Raw genomic sequence first — 15,204 nt, forward strand, 5'->3', positions numbered from 1 at the left:
ATTGATATCAAGACATAAAAACATTGATTCAGCGCTAACCTCTAATGTCCCTCCAGAGAGCTATATATGAAGCAAGGCCAAGGCTTCCTGCTTGTATTCTCTATCACGAGCATGTCCTCTCTGAATGAACTATCTGAATTACGGGAGCAGATCATTCGCATTAAGGATGATGAAAACGTCCCCATTGTCATTGTGGGAAATAAATCGGACCTAGAGGAAGACCGCGCGGTACCACGCGCACGCGCATTCTCTCTTTCCCAAAGCTGGGGCAATGCTCCATATTACGAGACATCGGCTCGTCGACGCGCCAACGTTAACGAGGTCTTCATTGACCTCTGCCGGCAGATTATCCGAAAGGACGCCAAAGGAAGCTCAGGCGACTACGACCTCGCGCCTCGCAAGCGTGAGGGTCAGGGTCGACAGGACAGAAGACGAGGAAAGCGACGAGAGCCCAAACGGAAGGGGCCTTGCGTGATTCTATAGAAAACTGACAACCCCAGAAGCGCGAGCCATGGCTTCTTCGTTACTCCTCCGTCGAGACGAATTGTCTCGCCTTTACTACTCATGAATCCCTAACGACTTGCACATACCGACACTTGCCATAAAACATGATACCAAACCAATCCCTCTACTATGTTCCATCATACGATGTCAACGTCATCTTACGATAGATTTCTGTTCATTTACACTCTTCTACTTATATTACATTTTGTCGTTGATACACCCGCCATCTATTACATTATGCTTCAGGAATGGAAAAGTTTATTTTTTTTTCTCCCTACCTTTCTTCCTTCCATTTCAACTTAGCTGTCAGTGCCATGGTAATATCGGGAGGAATCTGCAAGTCGATATCCTAATATGGAAGGTATGGAAGGTGAATGCTATCATGTTACCCTCGACAGACTTTTTTGGTGACTCAGGCCGTGATAATGATGGCTCGTGCCACTCGTTCCTGACGACGGGAAGTTTCTCCTCTTACCGTATTCAGGAATCTGTACCTGTGGATAACCAAACTCTCTAGACAGGCCACATCATGAACACCAATTTTATGTTTTCATCCTTCGCCTCTTGGCTTACATACTGAGTTCAAACCAGGACTATATAAGCAGCCTCAGCCCCGGGTCATCCTTTTGCTTTTTCTTCTCCTCTACGAACACCTGTCCCACCCACTTTTAGTATCATCAAGGCTCCAAGGCTCAGCTGCTACTACCAATACTTTATATACTTTTGACTGTTCGAGTACTCACCATGAATCGAGCAGCCAACAAGACGCTCATCTTCGCCCTCACCCTCCTTCTCCTTCCCTTCCTGGTTGCAGCAGCTCCCAAGAAGGTACAGTCCTCCTCCTTCGCCGCATCCAAGGCCATCAACGTTCCGGCGCTACTCTCAGCTTCGGAAAATGTAAAGACAGTCCCAGCACGCGCGTCGTATCCACTGAGCATCAAAGGCTCTAAGGATACGTCGACAATCCACAGCGATTGGGCGTCGTTCCAAGACGGGGCAGCATTCGTTTTCAAAGCCGACATGGACGTCGACTGTGACGGCATTGACTACAAATGCTCTGGCAATGCCGATGGCCAGCCCGTTACCAACTGGGGCGCGCTGTCTGCCACCGAGGTTCCATACATTGTGATACCTCAAGCATTTCTCGAAGCCAATCCGGAGGCCATTCCCGGAAACAATGTTGCAGCCGTCATCTGGTGAGTCACCCTTCCTAAACCTTAACTAAGACGTTGCCAAACTAACATAGAACAGCAACAACAGAATGTTTTACGCCATTCTGGGAGACACGAATGGCAACAACCCGCAGGTAACGGGTGAAGCATCCTTGCTCCTCGCTCGTTCCTGCTTCCCTGAGGATAACCTCGGCGGCGACAGCGGCCACGAAGAAATGGATGTCACGTACATCTTGTTCGCCGGCCCTGAGGCTGTCCTTCCTCCAAGCGCCCATAATGACAAGTATATCACCGACTTTGGCAAGCTTCGGTCCATGGGCGATCACCTTACGACCTCCCTCTCGGCAAACCTGGGTATTTCCCCCTTCAGCCCAGGCTCGCCTTCTCCCGAGGGTGACACAGACAGTCCCGACGTCGACTCCGCTGCCTCGGCGCATTTCCTTCCGACTGCGTCTGAGGTTATAGCCTTGTTTGTGTCTTTTGTTGTTCTGGTTCTGACATGATCTGAAATGATCAGACATGTCCGAGTGTTTTTTTTTCCTTATTTCTCTTTCTCAATATTTTGCACTTGGATACACGAGAGTTTTTCTGTTTGCTTGTTACTTATACCCTTGCTTGTTTTGTATTTCGCTTGGTGGCATAGAACTTTTTCCAGTCATTGTCCTATTTCCTTACTTTCTTCAGGATTTCCCCCAGAGACAATGGGGCTTTAACTGGCCGTTCGGTCTGGTAAGTGTACGAATATATGATGGCGATAGAGTCGACTTTTGCGTTTATATAGATTTACATGGGATGGCTGAGCCTCAATTGAACCCCTAGAAATCCAGACAGCACGCACTTTATTCATAAGAACCCATAATATAATAAGAACATCTACTAGCTAGATCATGAATTACATCCGGAAAACTCCAAACCGAGTTTTAACATCACCATCTCCCCTGCCACTCAGCGCAGCAGCTAAACTCAACCCTAGGACACGCCGTGTATGTGACGGGGGAATGACACCATCATCCCATAGTCGCGCCGAGGAGAAGGTCGCTTCGGATTCGCGATCAATGCGGGCTTTGAGCTCGGGGTCTGCTGTTCGACCTACAGCCTCCATGACGGAGGAGAGCTGCTCGGAACCCATGACCCCGATTTTGGCATTGGGCCACATGAAGAGGAGGCGTGGGGAGTAGGCGCGGCCGCTGGATGTCATGTTAGCTAACATTTTCTGGGGGCTTGGGTTTGGGTGTCAAGGGATGAACGTACCACATGCCATAATTCCCAGCACCAGCACTAGAACCAAACACGACGGTGAACTTGGGTACATCGGCGCAGGCGACAGCAGTTACGAGCTTCGCACCGTTCTTTGCAATTCCACCCTTTTCTGCATCTGCACCGACCATAAAGCCGGAGATGTTTTGGAGGAAGACGAGTGGGATGTTGCGCTGAGCGCAGAGTTCAATAAAGTGTGCGCCTTTGAGGGAAGATTCGGAGAAGAGAATTCCGTTGTTGGCGACGATGCCGACTTGATGTCCGTGGATACGGGCAAAGCCAGTGACAAGAGTTGTGCCATAGTCGCGCTTGAATTCGGAGAATTCGCTCCCATCAACGATGCGTGCGATGACTTCATGGGCGGGAATTTGTCGGCGGAGATTGGTGCCAACGATGCCGTTGAGTTCAGCAGGGTCATAAAGAGGTTCTTGTATACCGTCTTTATTTTCTTTTAGAGAGAGGTTGTTGGGTGTCGTTGTAGTTGTTGGGTAGTTTAGGTTAGAGATAGAGCGGCGAGCGAGCACGAGGGCATGCGCATCGTCAACCGCTAGGTAGTCGGTCACACCAGATATTGTGCTATGAAGTTGTCCACCACCTAAATCTTCCGCGGAGACTACCTCACCAGTGGCAGCTTTGACGAGAGGAGGGCCAGCAAGAAAGATGGTGCCCTGGTTTTCGACAATAATTGTCTCGTCGCTCATGGCGGGGACATACGCACCTCCAGCGGTACATGGGCCCATGACAACGGAGATCTGAGGGATACCCTGTGAACTCATCCGAGCCTGGTTGAAGAAGATGCGGCCAAAATGTTCCTTATCCGGGAAAACATCAGCTTGATGAGGGAGATTTGCACCTCCTGAATCTACCAAGTAGATGCAAGGTAGTTTGTTCTCCTGCGCGATTGCTTGAGCGCGAAGGTGCTTTTTCACGGTGACAGGGTAGTAAGTACCGCCCTTGACTGTGCTGTCGTTTGCCACAATCATACAGGTTACACCCTCGACTGTTCCAATTCCAGTAATAATTCCACCCGCGGGCACATCTTCACCTGGATACACTCCATGTCCCGCCAACTGGGAAAGTTCCAGGAAGGAGGTGCCAGGGTCGATGAGGGCCGTGACACGATCTCGGGGGAGCATCTTCCCTCGGGCGATATGCTTATCTTTTGCTTTCTGCGGACCTCCCTCTGCAATAGTACTATGAAGTATATTCATTTGATCTAAGACTTCTTGCATCTGCTCGGCGTTTTCTTTGAAGTCGGGGGACGATGTGTCGACCGCTGTGGGAAGGACAGAAATGGCGGAGGCATGGTGTGGGTGGGTATAGCTGGCAATTGACCGAGATGGAGAAATGAGATATGTTCGTAGTCTACCGCGGGTCTGTTGTGTAGCTGGAGCAGCAAGTCGTCGAGGGCTTGATCTAGCAGCGTTTGCTAACGAGGAGGTACAACTCCTGCGAAGGAGTGGGGCGGGAACACGCATTGCGGGGAATGGACGAGATGTGGAGGAGAAGCTGGCTAGATCATGACCATTGAAAAAACAATCGACGGGAGGAGATTAATTCATGAGGTGTAAAATGGATTCGGTGGACGAAATATAAGAGAAGCAGTGGTGATGATGCGGCTTGCGGAGGTGCAGAGGTGAGGACGGAGGGACCACGCGGAGATGCGGAGAAGCGACGCTGGCCGTGTTTAACCGCCCGCCCATCACCATTCCCACCTCCGCTTCCTTGCTCCTCCGCCTCCAGTCTTTGAGTATTTCTTCATCTCCAGACTTTGTATGCCAATTGCACTCCATTGACATACACACTTACCTTGGCCATGGCTACCACACGTTTACCCCTTCTGTTCCGCTCTCTTCCCTCAAGAGCCCCTACGAGATTCACCAAGCCCCTCTTCCCCGCCGTGCGGACTCTCGCAACAACCAAGCATCCGAAGGGGTTTGTGCCTCCATCAGAAGATGACTTATTAGAACTACGAGAAAGAGTCCAAGAATTTACTAGTAAGCTTGCGAATTCGATGTATACATTTACCATAACCTCCAACCATCCTGACTGGGCGCCTTCTCCCAACTAGGACGCGAAATTCCCGAAGAAGTCGCGGCGCAAACAGACGCCCAAAATGAATTTCCAGCGGATATGTGGAAGAAAATGGGTGATGCCGGGTAAACGCTCCGTGAAGCCGTCGAGGTATTTTAAGGCCTAATGTAACTCCAGGTTCCTCGGTGTCACAGCAGACGAAGACTATGGAGGCCTTGGTATGGGTTATCAAGCACATTGTGTGGTGATGGAGGAGATTAGCCGTGCTTCAGGTACCTCACCCTGTTATAATTCACGTTTGTACTTTGTCTAATATACTGTATCTACACAGGCAGTATCGGTCTATCATACGCAGCGCACTCCCAGCTCTGTGTAAACCAACTTTCCTTGAACGGTACCTCAGAGCAAAAAGAACGATTCCTTCATGGGCTTCTATCTGGCGAGAAGATTGGTGCGCTGGCTATGTCTGAACATTCGGCTGGTTCCGACGTCGTCAGCATGAAGACTACGGCGAAAGAAGTCGATGGCGGATGGGTGTTGAACGGAACCAAAATGTGGATTACGAATGTGGGTTTGATTTTTACTTACCCTTGACACTTGTCTATAGAAGGTGTGCGGCTAAGAAATACTAGGGCCCGGATGCAGATTACATCGTCGTCTACGCCAAAACCGAGCCCGAGAAAGGCTCCAAGGGTATCACCGCGTTCGTTGTTGAAAAGACATTTAAGGGTTTCTCATGCGCGCGCAAACTCGATAAGCTGGGTATGCGTGGCTCAAATACCGGAGAACTCATCTTTGAAGACGTCTTCGTCCCTAAGGAGAATCTCCTCGGCGAAGTAAACCGTGGCGTGAAAGTTTTGATGGAGGGTCTTGATCTCGAACGACTTGTTCTCAGTGCTGGTCCGCTTGGGTGAGTTATACTACACCATGTCTACTCATATATAATCTGGTAAAATAGGCTGTTATTGACAATCGCACTCAGAATCATGCAGGCTGCCCTCGATCTAGCCCTCCCATATACCCACGTTCGGAAGCAGTTCGGAACTCCCATCGCCCATAATCAGTTGATCCAGGGCAAATTGGCAGATATGTACACCAAGCTTGCGGTTTCCCGAGCCTATACCTACGCAACCGCCCGCCAGGTCGATACGTTCGCCTCATTAGGATCGGCAGCGATCCGCACCCAGGACTGCGCGGGAGCAATTCTGTACGCCGCCGAAAGGGCCACAGAATGTGCACTCGATGCAATCCAGCTGATGGGTGGGAGTGGCTACATCAATGAGATACCTGCCGGGAGACTACTTCGGGATGCGAAGTTGTACGAGATTGGGGCTGGGACAAGTGAGATTAGGCGCATGGTTATTGGGCGTGCCTTTAATAAGGAATATGCCCAATGATCAGAGTTGATTTTTGCTGGGTGTATTGTAACTCAAATGAGCGTTTTATTTAGATGTCTAAGAATACAGGCGTAAATATACTGTGTCCGTAAAAAAAAGGTCGAAGAGAAGTGGCATAAACTCATGAGTTTTAGATCATTTTCTTTGCCTCGCTGATCGGCGAACGGGAGAAGCCGGCGCAGGTGGGGGGTTTGTAGCCCCAGATGTCTTTGACGTCGCTGCCCGCTTCGCTTTGGGCTTGGTGTTCTTAGACTGGTCTGGCTGTTCGTCCACTGAAACCGAGGCCTTACGTTTCCGCCCTCCTCGGGGAGTTGTAGACTCCTTGGTTTTCTTTTCAGTCTTGGCATCGGTAGTAAATCGACTAGTTGTAGATGTCCGGTCCTCCTCCTTGGTCGAATCTACAGTATTATCGTTGAGATTCTTAGGCCCCCCTTTATGCGAATGCGCAGGTGCTTTAGATGGTAAATCCACAGTCCCCTGCGCATTAACTGAACCCGAATAAGACTTAGCGGAGGGAGCATCCGAGGAAATTATTTCGTCTTCACAGATATCTTCCACCAACGATGGGACATCAAGGTCAGACTCGCTTTGTTCCCGCGAAGCCGTACCGGATGCTTTTGGTTGCGGTATCCGGCCCTGCAGGCGTGCAATCGCTGGTTTCGCATTTCGGAATACCTCCCTCCAGTTTTTCAGCAGGGAGACCTTTTCCCCGTCGCCCGGCGCATATATCTCAGCACCATTCGTTTTATCTTCGGGGTGCTTCCATGCGACACCCTGAAAGGATGTCGAGTCCGTCGATATGTTATTCGTAACTTTCCTGCGTTTCGTAGGTAGTGCGTTGATATCAATAGGTTCTTGCGTCGGCCAAGCGCCCATGGCGCGTAGTCGGCGGACTGCGGTAGGGTCTTCATCGTAATAATCATCGGATAAATCTTCCCAATCACTGTAAAATTCTGCGGTTTCGAGCGAAGGGTCGTCGAGGAAGTTAGGGTCATAAGTAGCGGCCGCGGCTAGATCGTCCTGTGTCATTAAATGATTAGTGGTGAACTACAACATAATCCAGCGGAGAATTGAGTGTGCAAGCATACAGCAGCAGTTGGATCTGCCTCCTCGATCCAAAAGATGTCATCATCGTCGAACTCATCGTAATATTCCTCGTTGTCGGACATAATAGGGTGCGCCGAAGGTTACACGAAGAAAACGGAAGAAGAGGTGTGGGTCCGAAAGCGCAAATATTCTTAGGAAAAGGAGAGACAGATGATTCTCAAGTGAGACCCACAATCACTTGAGGATAGACTAGGGCGATAAGGTAGCGAGGGTGTTGATGACTCGAAAAGGCGTTGATGAGGTCAGAGCTGAGCGCCGGCGCTTGTCCTGCTTTGCCAAGTGAAGAAAAAGTGCAACCGCGGTGAGGGTCACGTGGTCGCGGTTTTCCCCGCATCGCTTTGCGTCGGCTCAAGGGGCGGCGGCTTGGATCGCCGTCATACAAGAAGCGGAGCGAGCTCAACTGAGCTTGTCCGGCAAGATTTATCACCCTTTCCAAATATCTTCGTGCGACTCTGTTATTCCTCTGGAACATGCGAGTGACTACTGCTGTCTAGTATAACTTGTGGCATTGACTTGAATACTTGTGCCCCTCTCTATACAATGCCGCTCTCGTCCCTTCTCCGCACCTCCACCCGCCTGGGGCCGACGGTTGCTCGCCGGTCACGGAGAACTGCATCGACAGTTGCTTCGAGCTCTTCGAGCCCTCCACGACCACTAGACTCAATTTTAATCGCCAATAGAGGAGAGATTGCTTTGTATGTTCCCTATCCAATGTCTCCTATTTCTACTAACCGCAGGTAGACGAGTTGGCCAAACCGCAGCCCAACATGGTATTCGAGTAACTACTATCTACACCGACCCGGATAGTCGATCACAGCACGCACTTAGCTCACCATTCGCATTCAATCTCGGCTCAGTGTCGGCATACCTTGATGGAGACCGTATCATTGAGATTGCAAAGGCCCAGGGGTGCCAGGGAATCCACCCAGGTTATGGCTTTGTAAGTACGGCCCACGACCTCGCCAGTTGGGGTACTAATCAACGCAGTAGCTTAGCGAGAATTCGGAATTCGCCCGAAAATGCTCGGAAGCTGGGCTAGTCTTCATCGGACCGCCATGGAAGGCCATTGAGGATATGGGAGACAAAAGGTACGTCGTCTACGTGCATTGAGTTGGTTTACTGTCCACTGACAATGCGAGCTGTAAAGCCAGTCTAAGAAGATCATGACCTCCGCAGGTGTGCCTTGTGTCCCGGGGTACCACGGTGAAAACCAAGATCCCAAATTCCTCCAATCCGAAGCCGATAAAATCAAATATCCCGTGCTCATCAAGGCGATCAAGGGTGGTGGTGGAAAGGGAATGAGGATAGCCCATTCAAAGGAAGAATTCCAAGTACAACTGGAGTCGGCAAAGTCAGAGGCCATGAACTCTTTTGGGGACGACCATGTCCTGGTTGAGAAATACATCACAACGCCACGACACATCGAAGTTCAAGTCTTCGCTGATAAGCACGGAAACTGCGTGGCGTTAGGAGAGCGAGATTGTAGCATTCAGCGGAGGCATCAAAAGATCTTAGAGGAGTCACCCGCTCCTCATTTGCCTGACACCACAAGGAAAGACATCTGGGCAAAGGCCAGGTCAGCCGCCTTGGCCGTGGGATACGAGGGTGCTGGTACCGTCGAATTCATCTTCGATAATGATACAGGGGAGTTCTTCTTCATGGAGATGAACACTAGGCTCCAGGTTGAGCACCCGGTAACTGAAATGGTCACCGGGCAGGATCTTGTGCATTGGCAATTGAAGGTTGCGGAAGGCGCCAAACTTCCACTAACACAGGAGGAAGTGGAATCAAATATAGCCAGTCGTGGCCATGCTATTGAAGCCAGAATTTACGCCGAGAACCCTGCACAGGGTTTTATTCCAGATTCCGGGACGCTACTCCACGTCCGCACTCCTGCAATCTCAGAGGATATTCGAATTGATGCGGGTTTCGTCAAAGGGGATGAGGTTTCCGCACACTATGATCCCATGATCGCGAAGCTTATTGTTCGAGGAGGCGACCGAGAAGAAGCCATTCGCAAACTCGCCGCAGCCTTAGAAGAGTACGAAGTGGCTGGTCCAGTGACGAATATCGAGTTCTTAAAAACCATATGTAAAAGCCCCGACTTCATTTCCGGGGAAGTCGAGACAGGCTATATCGAGAAACATCGTGACGAGCTTTTCGCCAAGGAAACCATTGAGCCTGAAGTGCTGGCACAGGTGGCTTTGGCTTGTCTGCACGACGACGCCAGCCTCGTAACACAGAAGACAGCCAATTTTGAAGGCTCTGCCGTTGGGTTTGGCCCAGGATATCAAGAACACCACCTGACATTCACAGATTCAGCATCGGCAAACAGCAAAAGCTTCGAAGTCAAAGTCCGCCAAACCGGCGACAACGTGTTTAATGTGAAGATTGGCGAGCATGCATTCGAGCAAGTGATCAGCCACCCCAATGCAGACACTCGCATTATCACATCCTTCTTCCCTCACACCCGCCTTGACACCACCGTAATCCGTGACGGCGACTCAGTCGTCGCATTTCAGCGCGGCATGCAATACCGACTTGCGATCCCGCGCGCAAAATGGATGGAAAAGGCACTTGGCATGAAAGACGTCACAAACAGCGTACTCGCACCAATGCCCTGCAAAGTTCTCCGCGTGGAAGTCCAAGCCGGTGACGTTGTCGAAAAGGATCAACCCTTAGTCGTGATTGAAAGCATGAAAATGGAAACAGTTATCCGCAGCCCGCAGAAAGGGAAAATTGCGAAAGTGGTCCACCAGAAAGGAGTAAGTCACGCGCTCTTCCAATCCTTCCCTGCAACCAACCCTTGCCCCATATTGTTCCAATTTATTTGCTCTTTTTACTTTTCCTTCGTTTCGTGTCGTATCGTCCCCTGCCGGGCCCAGTGTCTTACCGCCTTGGGCATCATCCACCCAGCGTGTCGGATCTCGAAAACGTGCAGGGGTGCTCAGCCCTCGAAAGTAAGGCCTGGCTTGGCCAGGCGGTAGCTGGTCTAACCCGCTTCCTGATCATGGGGGATCCTACTGGGCAATCCCAGTCGAGTGGTTCTTGCATGCACGGACTTGTCACTCAAGGCTTCTATGCTTCCACTATTCTCTACCTCAACCACTATTGTCCAAGTCTTTTCTCAACCCAAGCTAATATGTTGCTTCTTGCAGGACCAATGTAAAAGCGGAACGCCGCTTGTCGAGTTTGCGGGTGAGGATGAGGAGGCATCAAAATAGAGATCGGGACCATGTACTCTCTGATGTCAATTGTGATGAGTGAAAGAATTGATTGTTTCTCGCTTCGGCGAAGCGGGAACTAACGTAAATCCACCATGCTTAGAAACCTTGAAGCTATCGCTAACTAATAACTAAAAAACGTGTGTTTTATTAAAAACTAAATATTGCGATGATTAGGATATCTAGTACTATATTTAGAACATGTTGGTGGAGCTCGTCTTGGTATTATTAAAGATAAAGATGCCGAACTTTGCCGGGGGGTTAACTACTTTAGTAGAATACTTATTTATCTGCTTAATAAGATCTCTGGCTTCCTTTAACTATATAAAGGCCTTTAGTAGGAGTTAATTAGTATCTAGATCAAGCCTTTGATGCCAATTTATGATGAATGAAAGACTTAATTTCTCCTAACTTCGGCGAAGCGGGAACTAACTAGAGTAACACAGGGCCACCACCCCTGGTTGCTACAGTATGGAGGTTAGTAAGTGGATATCACCTGATAAGTAAGTTTGTTACCCAGAGCACCTTCAATAACACTACAAGGCACCCGCCCTGCAACTTCCCAAATTGTTCTTCCAGTGCTGAACATCCATACAAGGCTACGTACCTTCTGTTATTTTGTTGCAAGACTGACTCCGACCACTCTGTTTCTTTACAAGATGGCATCCCGATCGATTAATACTCCAGATGAACTGGAGCATTTAATCAGATGCTATCTTCGCACCCAAACCGCAAATGACATCACGATCAATTGCCCAGAATCTTTGTTGTACGTCGAACCGATCAAGAAGCTCATGCAAGAGCATCCAAGGGGCAATCATCCGTGGTTCTCGTACGATAGGGAGCACTGTCTCCTGAAGCTTTTTGCAATGGCTCGGCCACTTCATGACGCCGCTGCAATGCTAGCAAGTTCGTTCATGACAAGCGCGGCAGTAAGCCAGTTTATACCTGCCCAAATACAACGAAAGATCGCGATCAGTACCAAGGGATTTTTGATGACCCGAAGCTATGAACCCCAGTCAGGTTCGAAAGTCCAGGCATGGACGAAGTACCCAGACCTTTCGATAGTTTTTCGAGCTGACCAACCGATCCCTGTCGTTGTTTTCGAAACAGGTTTCTCGGAAGCCTACGACGACCTGAAAAATGACGCCACCCAGTGGCTACAACGATCTGGGGGTAAGGTTCGCCTAGTAATATTAGTCAAGATCGAAGAAGATTTGAAAACGCGTCGGTCATTACAAAAAGATCCTGCTTCCAGAAAGCGAATACGGCAACTGGTTCGGGAATTTGGCACCGACATTGTCAAAGAGAAGCATGGCCTTGACGAACCTGAAAATGACGAATCAGATGCCTCGAACCCAGATATTTACGATAACATACGAGCCTCCGTAGTGGTTTATGACTGGGTAGGTCCAATTACCGCGAACATGGAGTTATGGGAGCTGCATGACGGTGTTCCTATGATCCGAGAACAACGAGTAAGCTAATATTAGACTAGTTATTTTAAGTTACATACTAATAATCTTAGACTGTCCTCCCCCGCCCCGAGTCGCCGACAAACCCTGTGATCAAAATCACAGATCTCGTGCCGCTGGCTTACCGGGAGCAGTTTCAGCACTTCGACGAAACGGCTGTCCATGAAATTGATTTAGAACATTACAGAGATTTATTGCAGGATGCGCTGCAAGAACATGCCTTCCATCGCGCTGTGACTCTGCTTAGAGCAAAGCCGACTTCTATCGATTCAAAATATAACGCGCCACAGAATGCCTGAGTGTAAGGTGACAATGTTTCTGGAAGGCTTGGGGTTACAATCCCTCGTCAAACAAATGACGGGGCAGAAAGGAGCATCCCCAAACAAAGGAGAAACAAACCTGCGCAGACTGTTGAGGAACCTGACACAGCAAGAGACAAATGGAGGGGTCACGCGGCGGCGAATAGGCAGGGATATCCAGGCAAGTTCAGTTCAAGATGGAGCAAGGTCGCTGCATGGCGCATGGGGCCTGGATCGGCCACACCTTCGCTTGACATCAACTTGGTGGGAACAGAACGAAAAGTCCAGTAGCAAAATTACACAGGCGTAGCAGTGTTCTTGGCTGTAATGCAGGGGTGAAGCGTGTCTAAGTCAGATAGATTATGTTTGCGGCACATCTGGTACCTACTTTGGCAGTCTGTACTTACTGTTTGTTCTCGGGGCTCCCTGCCAGTTAGTTAATTAGCTTAACAATCAATAACATGTTTCTCAGCATCCCGCGGCTGCACCAGAGATTTCTGTGATTACCTTGCTTTGAATTTTTACTCTCATCTGACTTTCGATTTTTATTCTTTGCCGTCTTGGGAGCTCCCGCCAGTGTCCTGCGCGCTGGTTCGTGAGCCGGCAACTCCTGTCATTCATTGTTCTCATCATCCTCTCCATGTCCGTTTGATTATATCACCACTTACTCCCATCACACTTACCTAGCATCGAATTGCCCGTCTGGGTGTTATCCTCATATACAATGTTCAGACCCGCGATCCTTCGCCAGGCCGTCAAGGCGCTCGGCCAAAGCACTCGCCCAGCCGCACCACGCTTCCTTCGTCCCCTCTCGGCCACAGCTCCCCGTTTCCAGAAAGATGACAGCGATGATCCTTTGATAAAGGCCACAACAAGAGCTCCTGAGGGTGCAGCCGGGGAGAGCGAGGGCAAATACGCGCGTACTGACGAAAATGTTGTAATCGAATACCCCGATGACGAGAACATGCCTCCCAGTCCAGTAGTCCAGGGCCGTGGAGGTATGCATTTCAAGCGTACCCTTGCTCAGTTCTCTCTAGAGAACCGAGTTACCTTGGTCACTGGTGGTGCTCGTGGCCTAGGATTGGTCATGGCACAGGGAATTGTTGCCTCGGGCTCTAACTTGGCCATTGTTGATTTGAACAGTATATGCAGCATACACTTGGTATCGATATAGCCGATTGCTGACCTCGTTACAGGAGACGAAGCTGGAGAGTCGGCGCAAAAGTTGGTGGATCAATTTCAGAAAGAGAACCCTGGATTGGAGGAGTATGCATCCTGTGCATTAATCATCGAGGTCATGAATTTGAGGCTGACAAGTGTGTTCCCTTCCTTAGTTTGCCCAAGGTCACCGCACACTATGCCGATGTCTCAAACCCGGACTCCGTGAACAATGCTCTCTCCGAGGTTCTGGCGAACCACGGCCGGATTGATCACTTGGTTACATCTGCTGGCTTTACAGAGAACTTTGACGCGATCAGCTACCCTCATGACCGCATTCAGAAGCTCTGGGGCGTAAACGTGGATGGCACCTACCTATTTGCTACCGGAGTTGCGAAACATTTGATGGAGCGCAAGGCTCCCGGCAGCATCGTCATGATTGGTAGCATGTCTGGTGCCATTGTCAATGTACCTCAACCCCAAGCACCCTACAACGCGGCCAAGGCAGCCATCCGCCACCTCGCCTCATCCTTTGCTGTTGAATGGGCAGTACATGACATCAGGGTGAACTGCATCAGCCCGGGATACATGCTAACCGCTCTGTAAGTTGCCACCATCTGGCTTTGAAATAGCTAAGAAACAAATTGCTGATTTGTGCAACTAGGACTCGGAAGATTCTCGACGAGAACCCCGAACTACGAGATAAATGGATCTCTCTAATCCCCACAGGAAAGATGGGTGTGCCCGAAGATCTTATGGGCGCGGTGACCTTCCTCCTCAGTGACGCATCCAAGTACATCACTGGCGCAGATCTCCGTGTGGACGGTGGCTATACCTTGACCTGACAGAACAATGAACTGAACGTCTCTTACCGCCAGTTCCAGTTCTCTGGATTTTTTTTTCTTCCTCGTTGCAATTTTTAGACGGGCTGATCCATTGATTCTTCGTTTCCGGAGTTCTGTTCTTGTTTGTTGACTAGCGGGTTGTCTCTCTGAACTTGCGACAAACATTGCATTATGATAAGCGGTTTTCTTGTCAGGGTTCCTTTGAAAAGCGAAAATGGTGCATTTACTACTAAGTAGTATGGAGTACAGAACTACGGTCGGACATTGTTTTGATAGATGCGGATTTGTTGGCCATACTCATAGCATGATGTCATTCTCATTGTCATTATTTTCTTTCGACGGAACCAATTAATTTGACGCGACCTTCTCAATATCATTCATAACGACTAAACAACCCAGCATTGTGCGTCAATATTACATAACTCCTAACCTTGAACAGCTCATCCAAGCTTTGACCTACTAGCATTGATTCAGCGAACTGAAAATTGTCCAAGAGCCGAGCTTGCCGCCTCCAATTCAGCGGTCTAGGGCAGGGTTGGCCGGTTGGATCACCAAGTCCCCGCAATCCAGCTCTTCTTAAGTTCTTAACCATGACTAGCGGGAAGTTGACCCTAGATTGTAGTTTGATCCTTCGGCCTTCTGCTGTGTTTCCAGAAGGATCCCCGATCAATAAAACGTATGCCTAGACGTCCACTGAGCCACTCTAGGACCGTTACATTCGAGCTAAAGGGA

At 49.6% G+C, this 15,204-nt stretch overlaps 8 protein-coding genes across 8 annotated transcripts; 6 read left to right on the plus strand and 2 right to left on the minus strand.

Annotated features, from left to right (window-relative positions):
- Positions 1–66: 66 nt before the first annotated feature.
- RSR1_2 (Ras-related protein Rsr1) lies at positions 67–483 on the plus strand (the record flags this gene model as incomplete). Its single annotated transcript, XM_041695907.1, has 1 exon — positions 67–483. The coding sequence occupies one exon, from the start codon at positions 67–69 to the stop codon at positions 481–483; it is 417 nt and encodes a 138-aa protein (XP_041561590.1).
- Positions 484–1,248: 765 nt separating this feature from the next.
- APUU_70975S (glycoside hydrolase family 75 protein) lies at positions 1,249–2,179 on the plus strand (the record flags this gene model as incomplete). Its single annotated transcript, XM_041695908.1, has 2 exons — positions 1,249–1,700; positions 1,756–2,179. 2 exons carry the CDS (start codon positions 1,249–1,251, stop codon positions 2,177–2,179), a joined length of 876 nt encoding a protein of 291 aa, XP_041561591.1.
- Positions 2,180–2,568: 389 nt separating this feature from the next.
- Positions 2,569–4,411, minus strand: MCCC2 (putative 3-methylcrotonyl-CoA carboxylase, beta subunit (MccB); the record flags this gene model as incomplete). Its single annotated transcript, XM_041695909.1, has 2 exons — positions 2,569–2,863; positions 2,928–4,411. 2 exons carry the CDS (start codon positions 4,409–4,411, stop codon positions 2,569–2,571), a joined length of 1,779 nt encoding a protein of 592 aa, XP_041561592.1.
- A 338-nt stretch (positions 4,412–4,749) lies between these two features.
- On the plus strand, positions 4,750–6,364 carry APUU_70977S (isovaleryl-CoA dehydrogenase; the record flags this gene model as incomplete). The annotated part of the gene is made up of 6 exons (XM_041695910.1): positions 4,750–4,930; positions 5,005–5,092; positions 5,145–5,239; positions 5,299–5,534; positions 5,600–5,877; positions 5,950–6,364. 6 exons carry the CDS (start codon positions 4,750–4,752, stop codon positions 6,362–6,364), a joined length of 1,293 nt encoding a protein of 430 aa, XP_041561593.1.
- A 135-nt stretch (positions 6,365–6,499) lies between these two features.
- Positions 6,500–7,533, minus strand: APUU_70978A (uncharacterized protein; the record flags this gene model as incomplete). Its single annotated transcript, XM_041695911.1, has 2 exons — positions 6,500–7,384; positions 7,453–7,533. The coding sequence occupies 2 exons, from the start codon at positions 7,531–7,533 to the stop codon at positions 6,500–6,502; spliced, it is 966 nt and encodes a 321-aa protein (XP_041561594.1).
- A 478-nt stretch (positions 7,534–8,011) lies between these two features.
- APUU_70979S (acetyl/propionyl/methylcrotonyl-CoA carboxylase subunit alpha) lies at positions 8,012–10,695 on the plus strand (the record flags this gene model as incomplete). The annotated part of the gene is made up of 5 exons (XM_041695912.1): positions 8,012–8,166; positions 8,213–8,411; positions 8,462–8,559; positions 8,619–10,236; positions 10,630–10,695. The coding sequence occupies 5 exons, from the start codon at positions 8,012–8,014 to the stop codon at positions 10,693–10,695; spliced, it is 2,136 nt and encodes a 711-aa protein (XP_041561595.1).
- A 471-nt stretch (positions 10,696–11,166) lies between these two features.
- Positions 11,167–12,469, plus strand: APUU_70980S (uncharacterized protein; the record flags this gene model as incomplete). Its single annotated transcript, XM_041695914.1, has 3 exons — positions 11,167–11,198; positions 11,294–12,173; positions 12,224–12,469. 3 exons carry the CDS (start codon positions 11,167–11,169, stop codon positions 12,467–12,469), a joined length of 1,158 nt encoding a protein of 385 aa, XP_041561596.1.
- A 724-nt stretch (positions 12,470–13,193) lies between these two features.
- APUU_70981S (putative D-arabinitol dehydrogenase ArbD) lies at positions 13,194–14,472 on the plus strand (the record flags this gene model as incomplete). Its single annotated transcript, XM_041695915.1, has 4 exons — positions 13,194–13,611; positions 13,666–13,735; positions 13,804–14,229; positions 14,292–14,472. 4 exons carry the CDS (start codon positions 13,194–13,196, stop codon positions 14,470–14,472), a joined length of 1,095 nt encoding a protein of 364 aa, XP_041561597.1.
- Between the last annotated feature and the right edge of the window lie 732 nt (positions 14,473–15,204).

The sequence above is a fragment of the Aspergillus puulaauensis genome, chromosome 7 (assembly GCF_016861865.1).
Source record: "Aspergillus puulaauensis MK2 DNA, chromosome 7, nearly complete sequence".
In the NCBI taxonomy this organism is placed as follows: Eukaryota; Fungi; Ascomycota; class Eurotiomycetes; order Eurotiales; family Aspergillaceae; genus Aspergillus; species Aspergillus puulaauensis.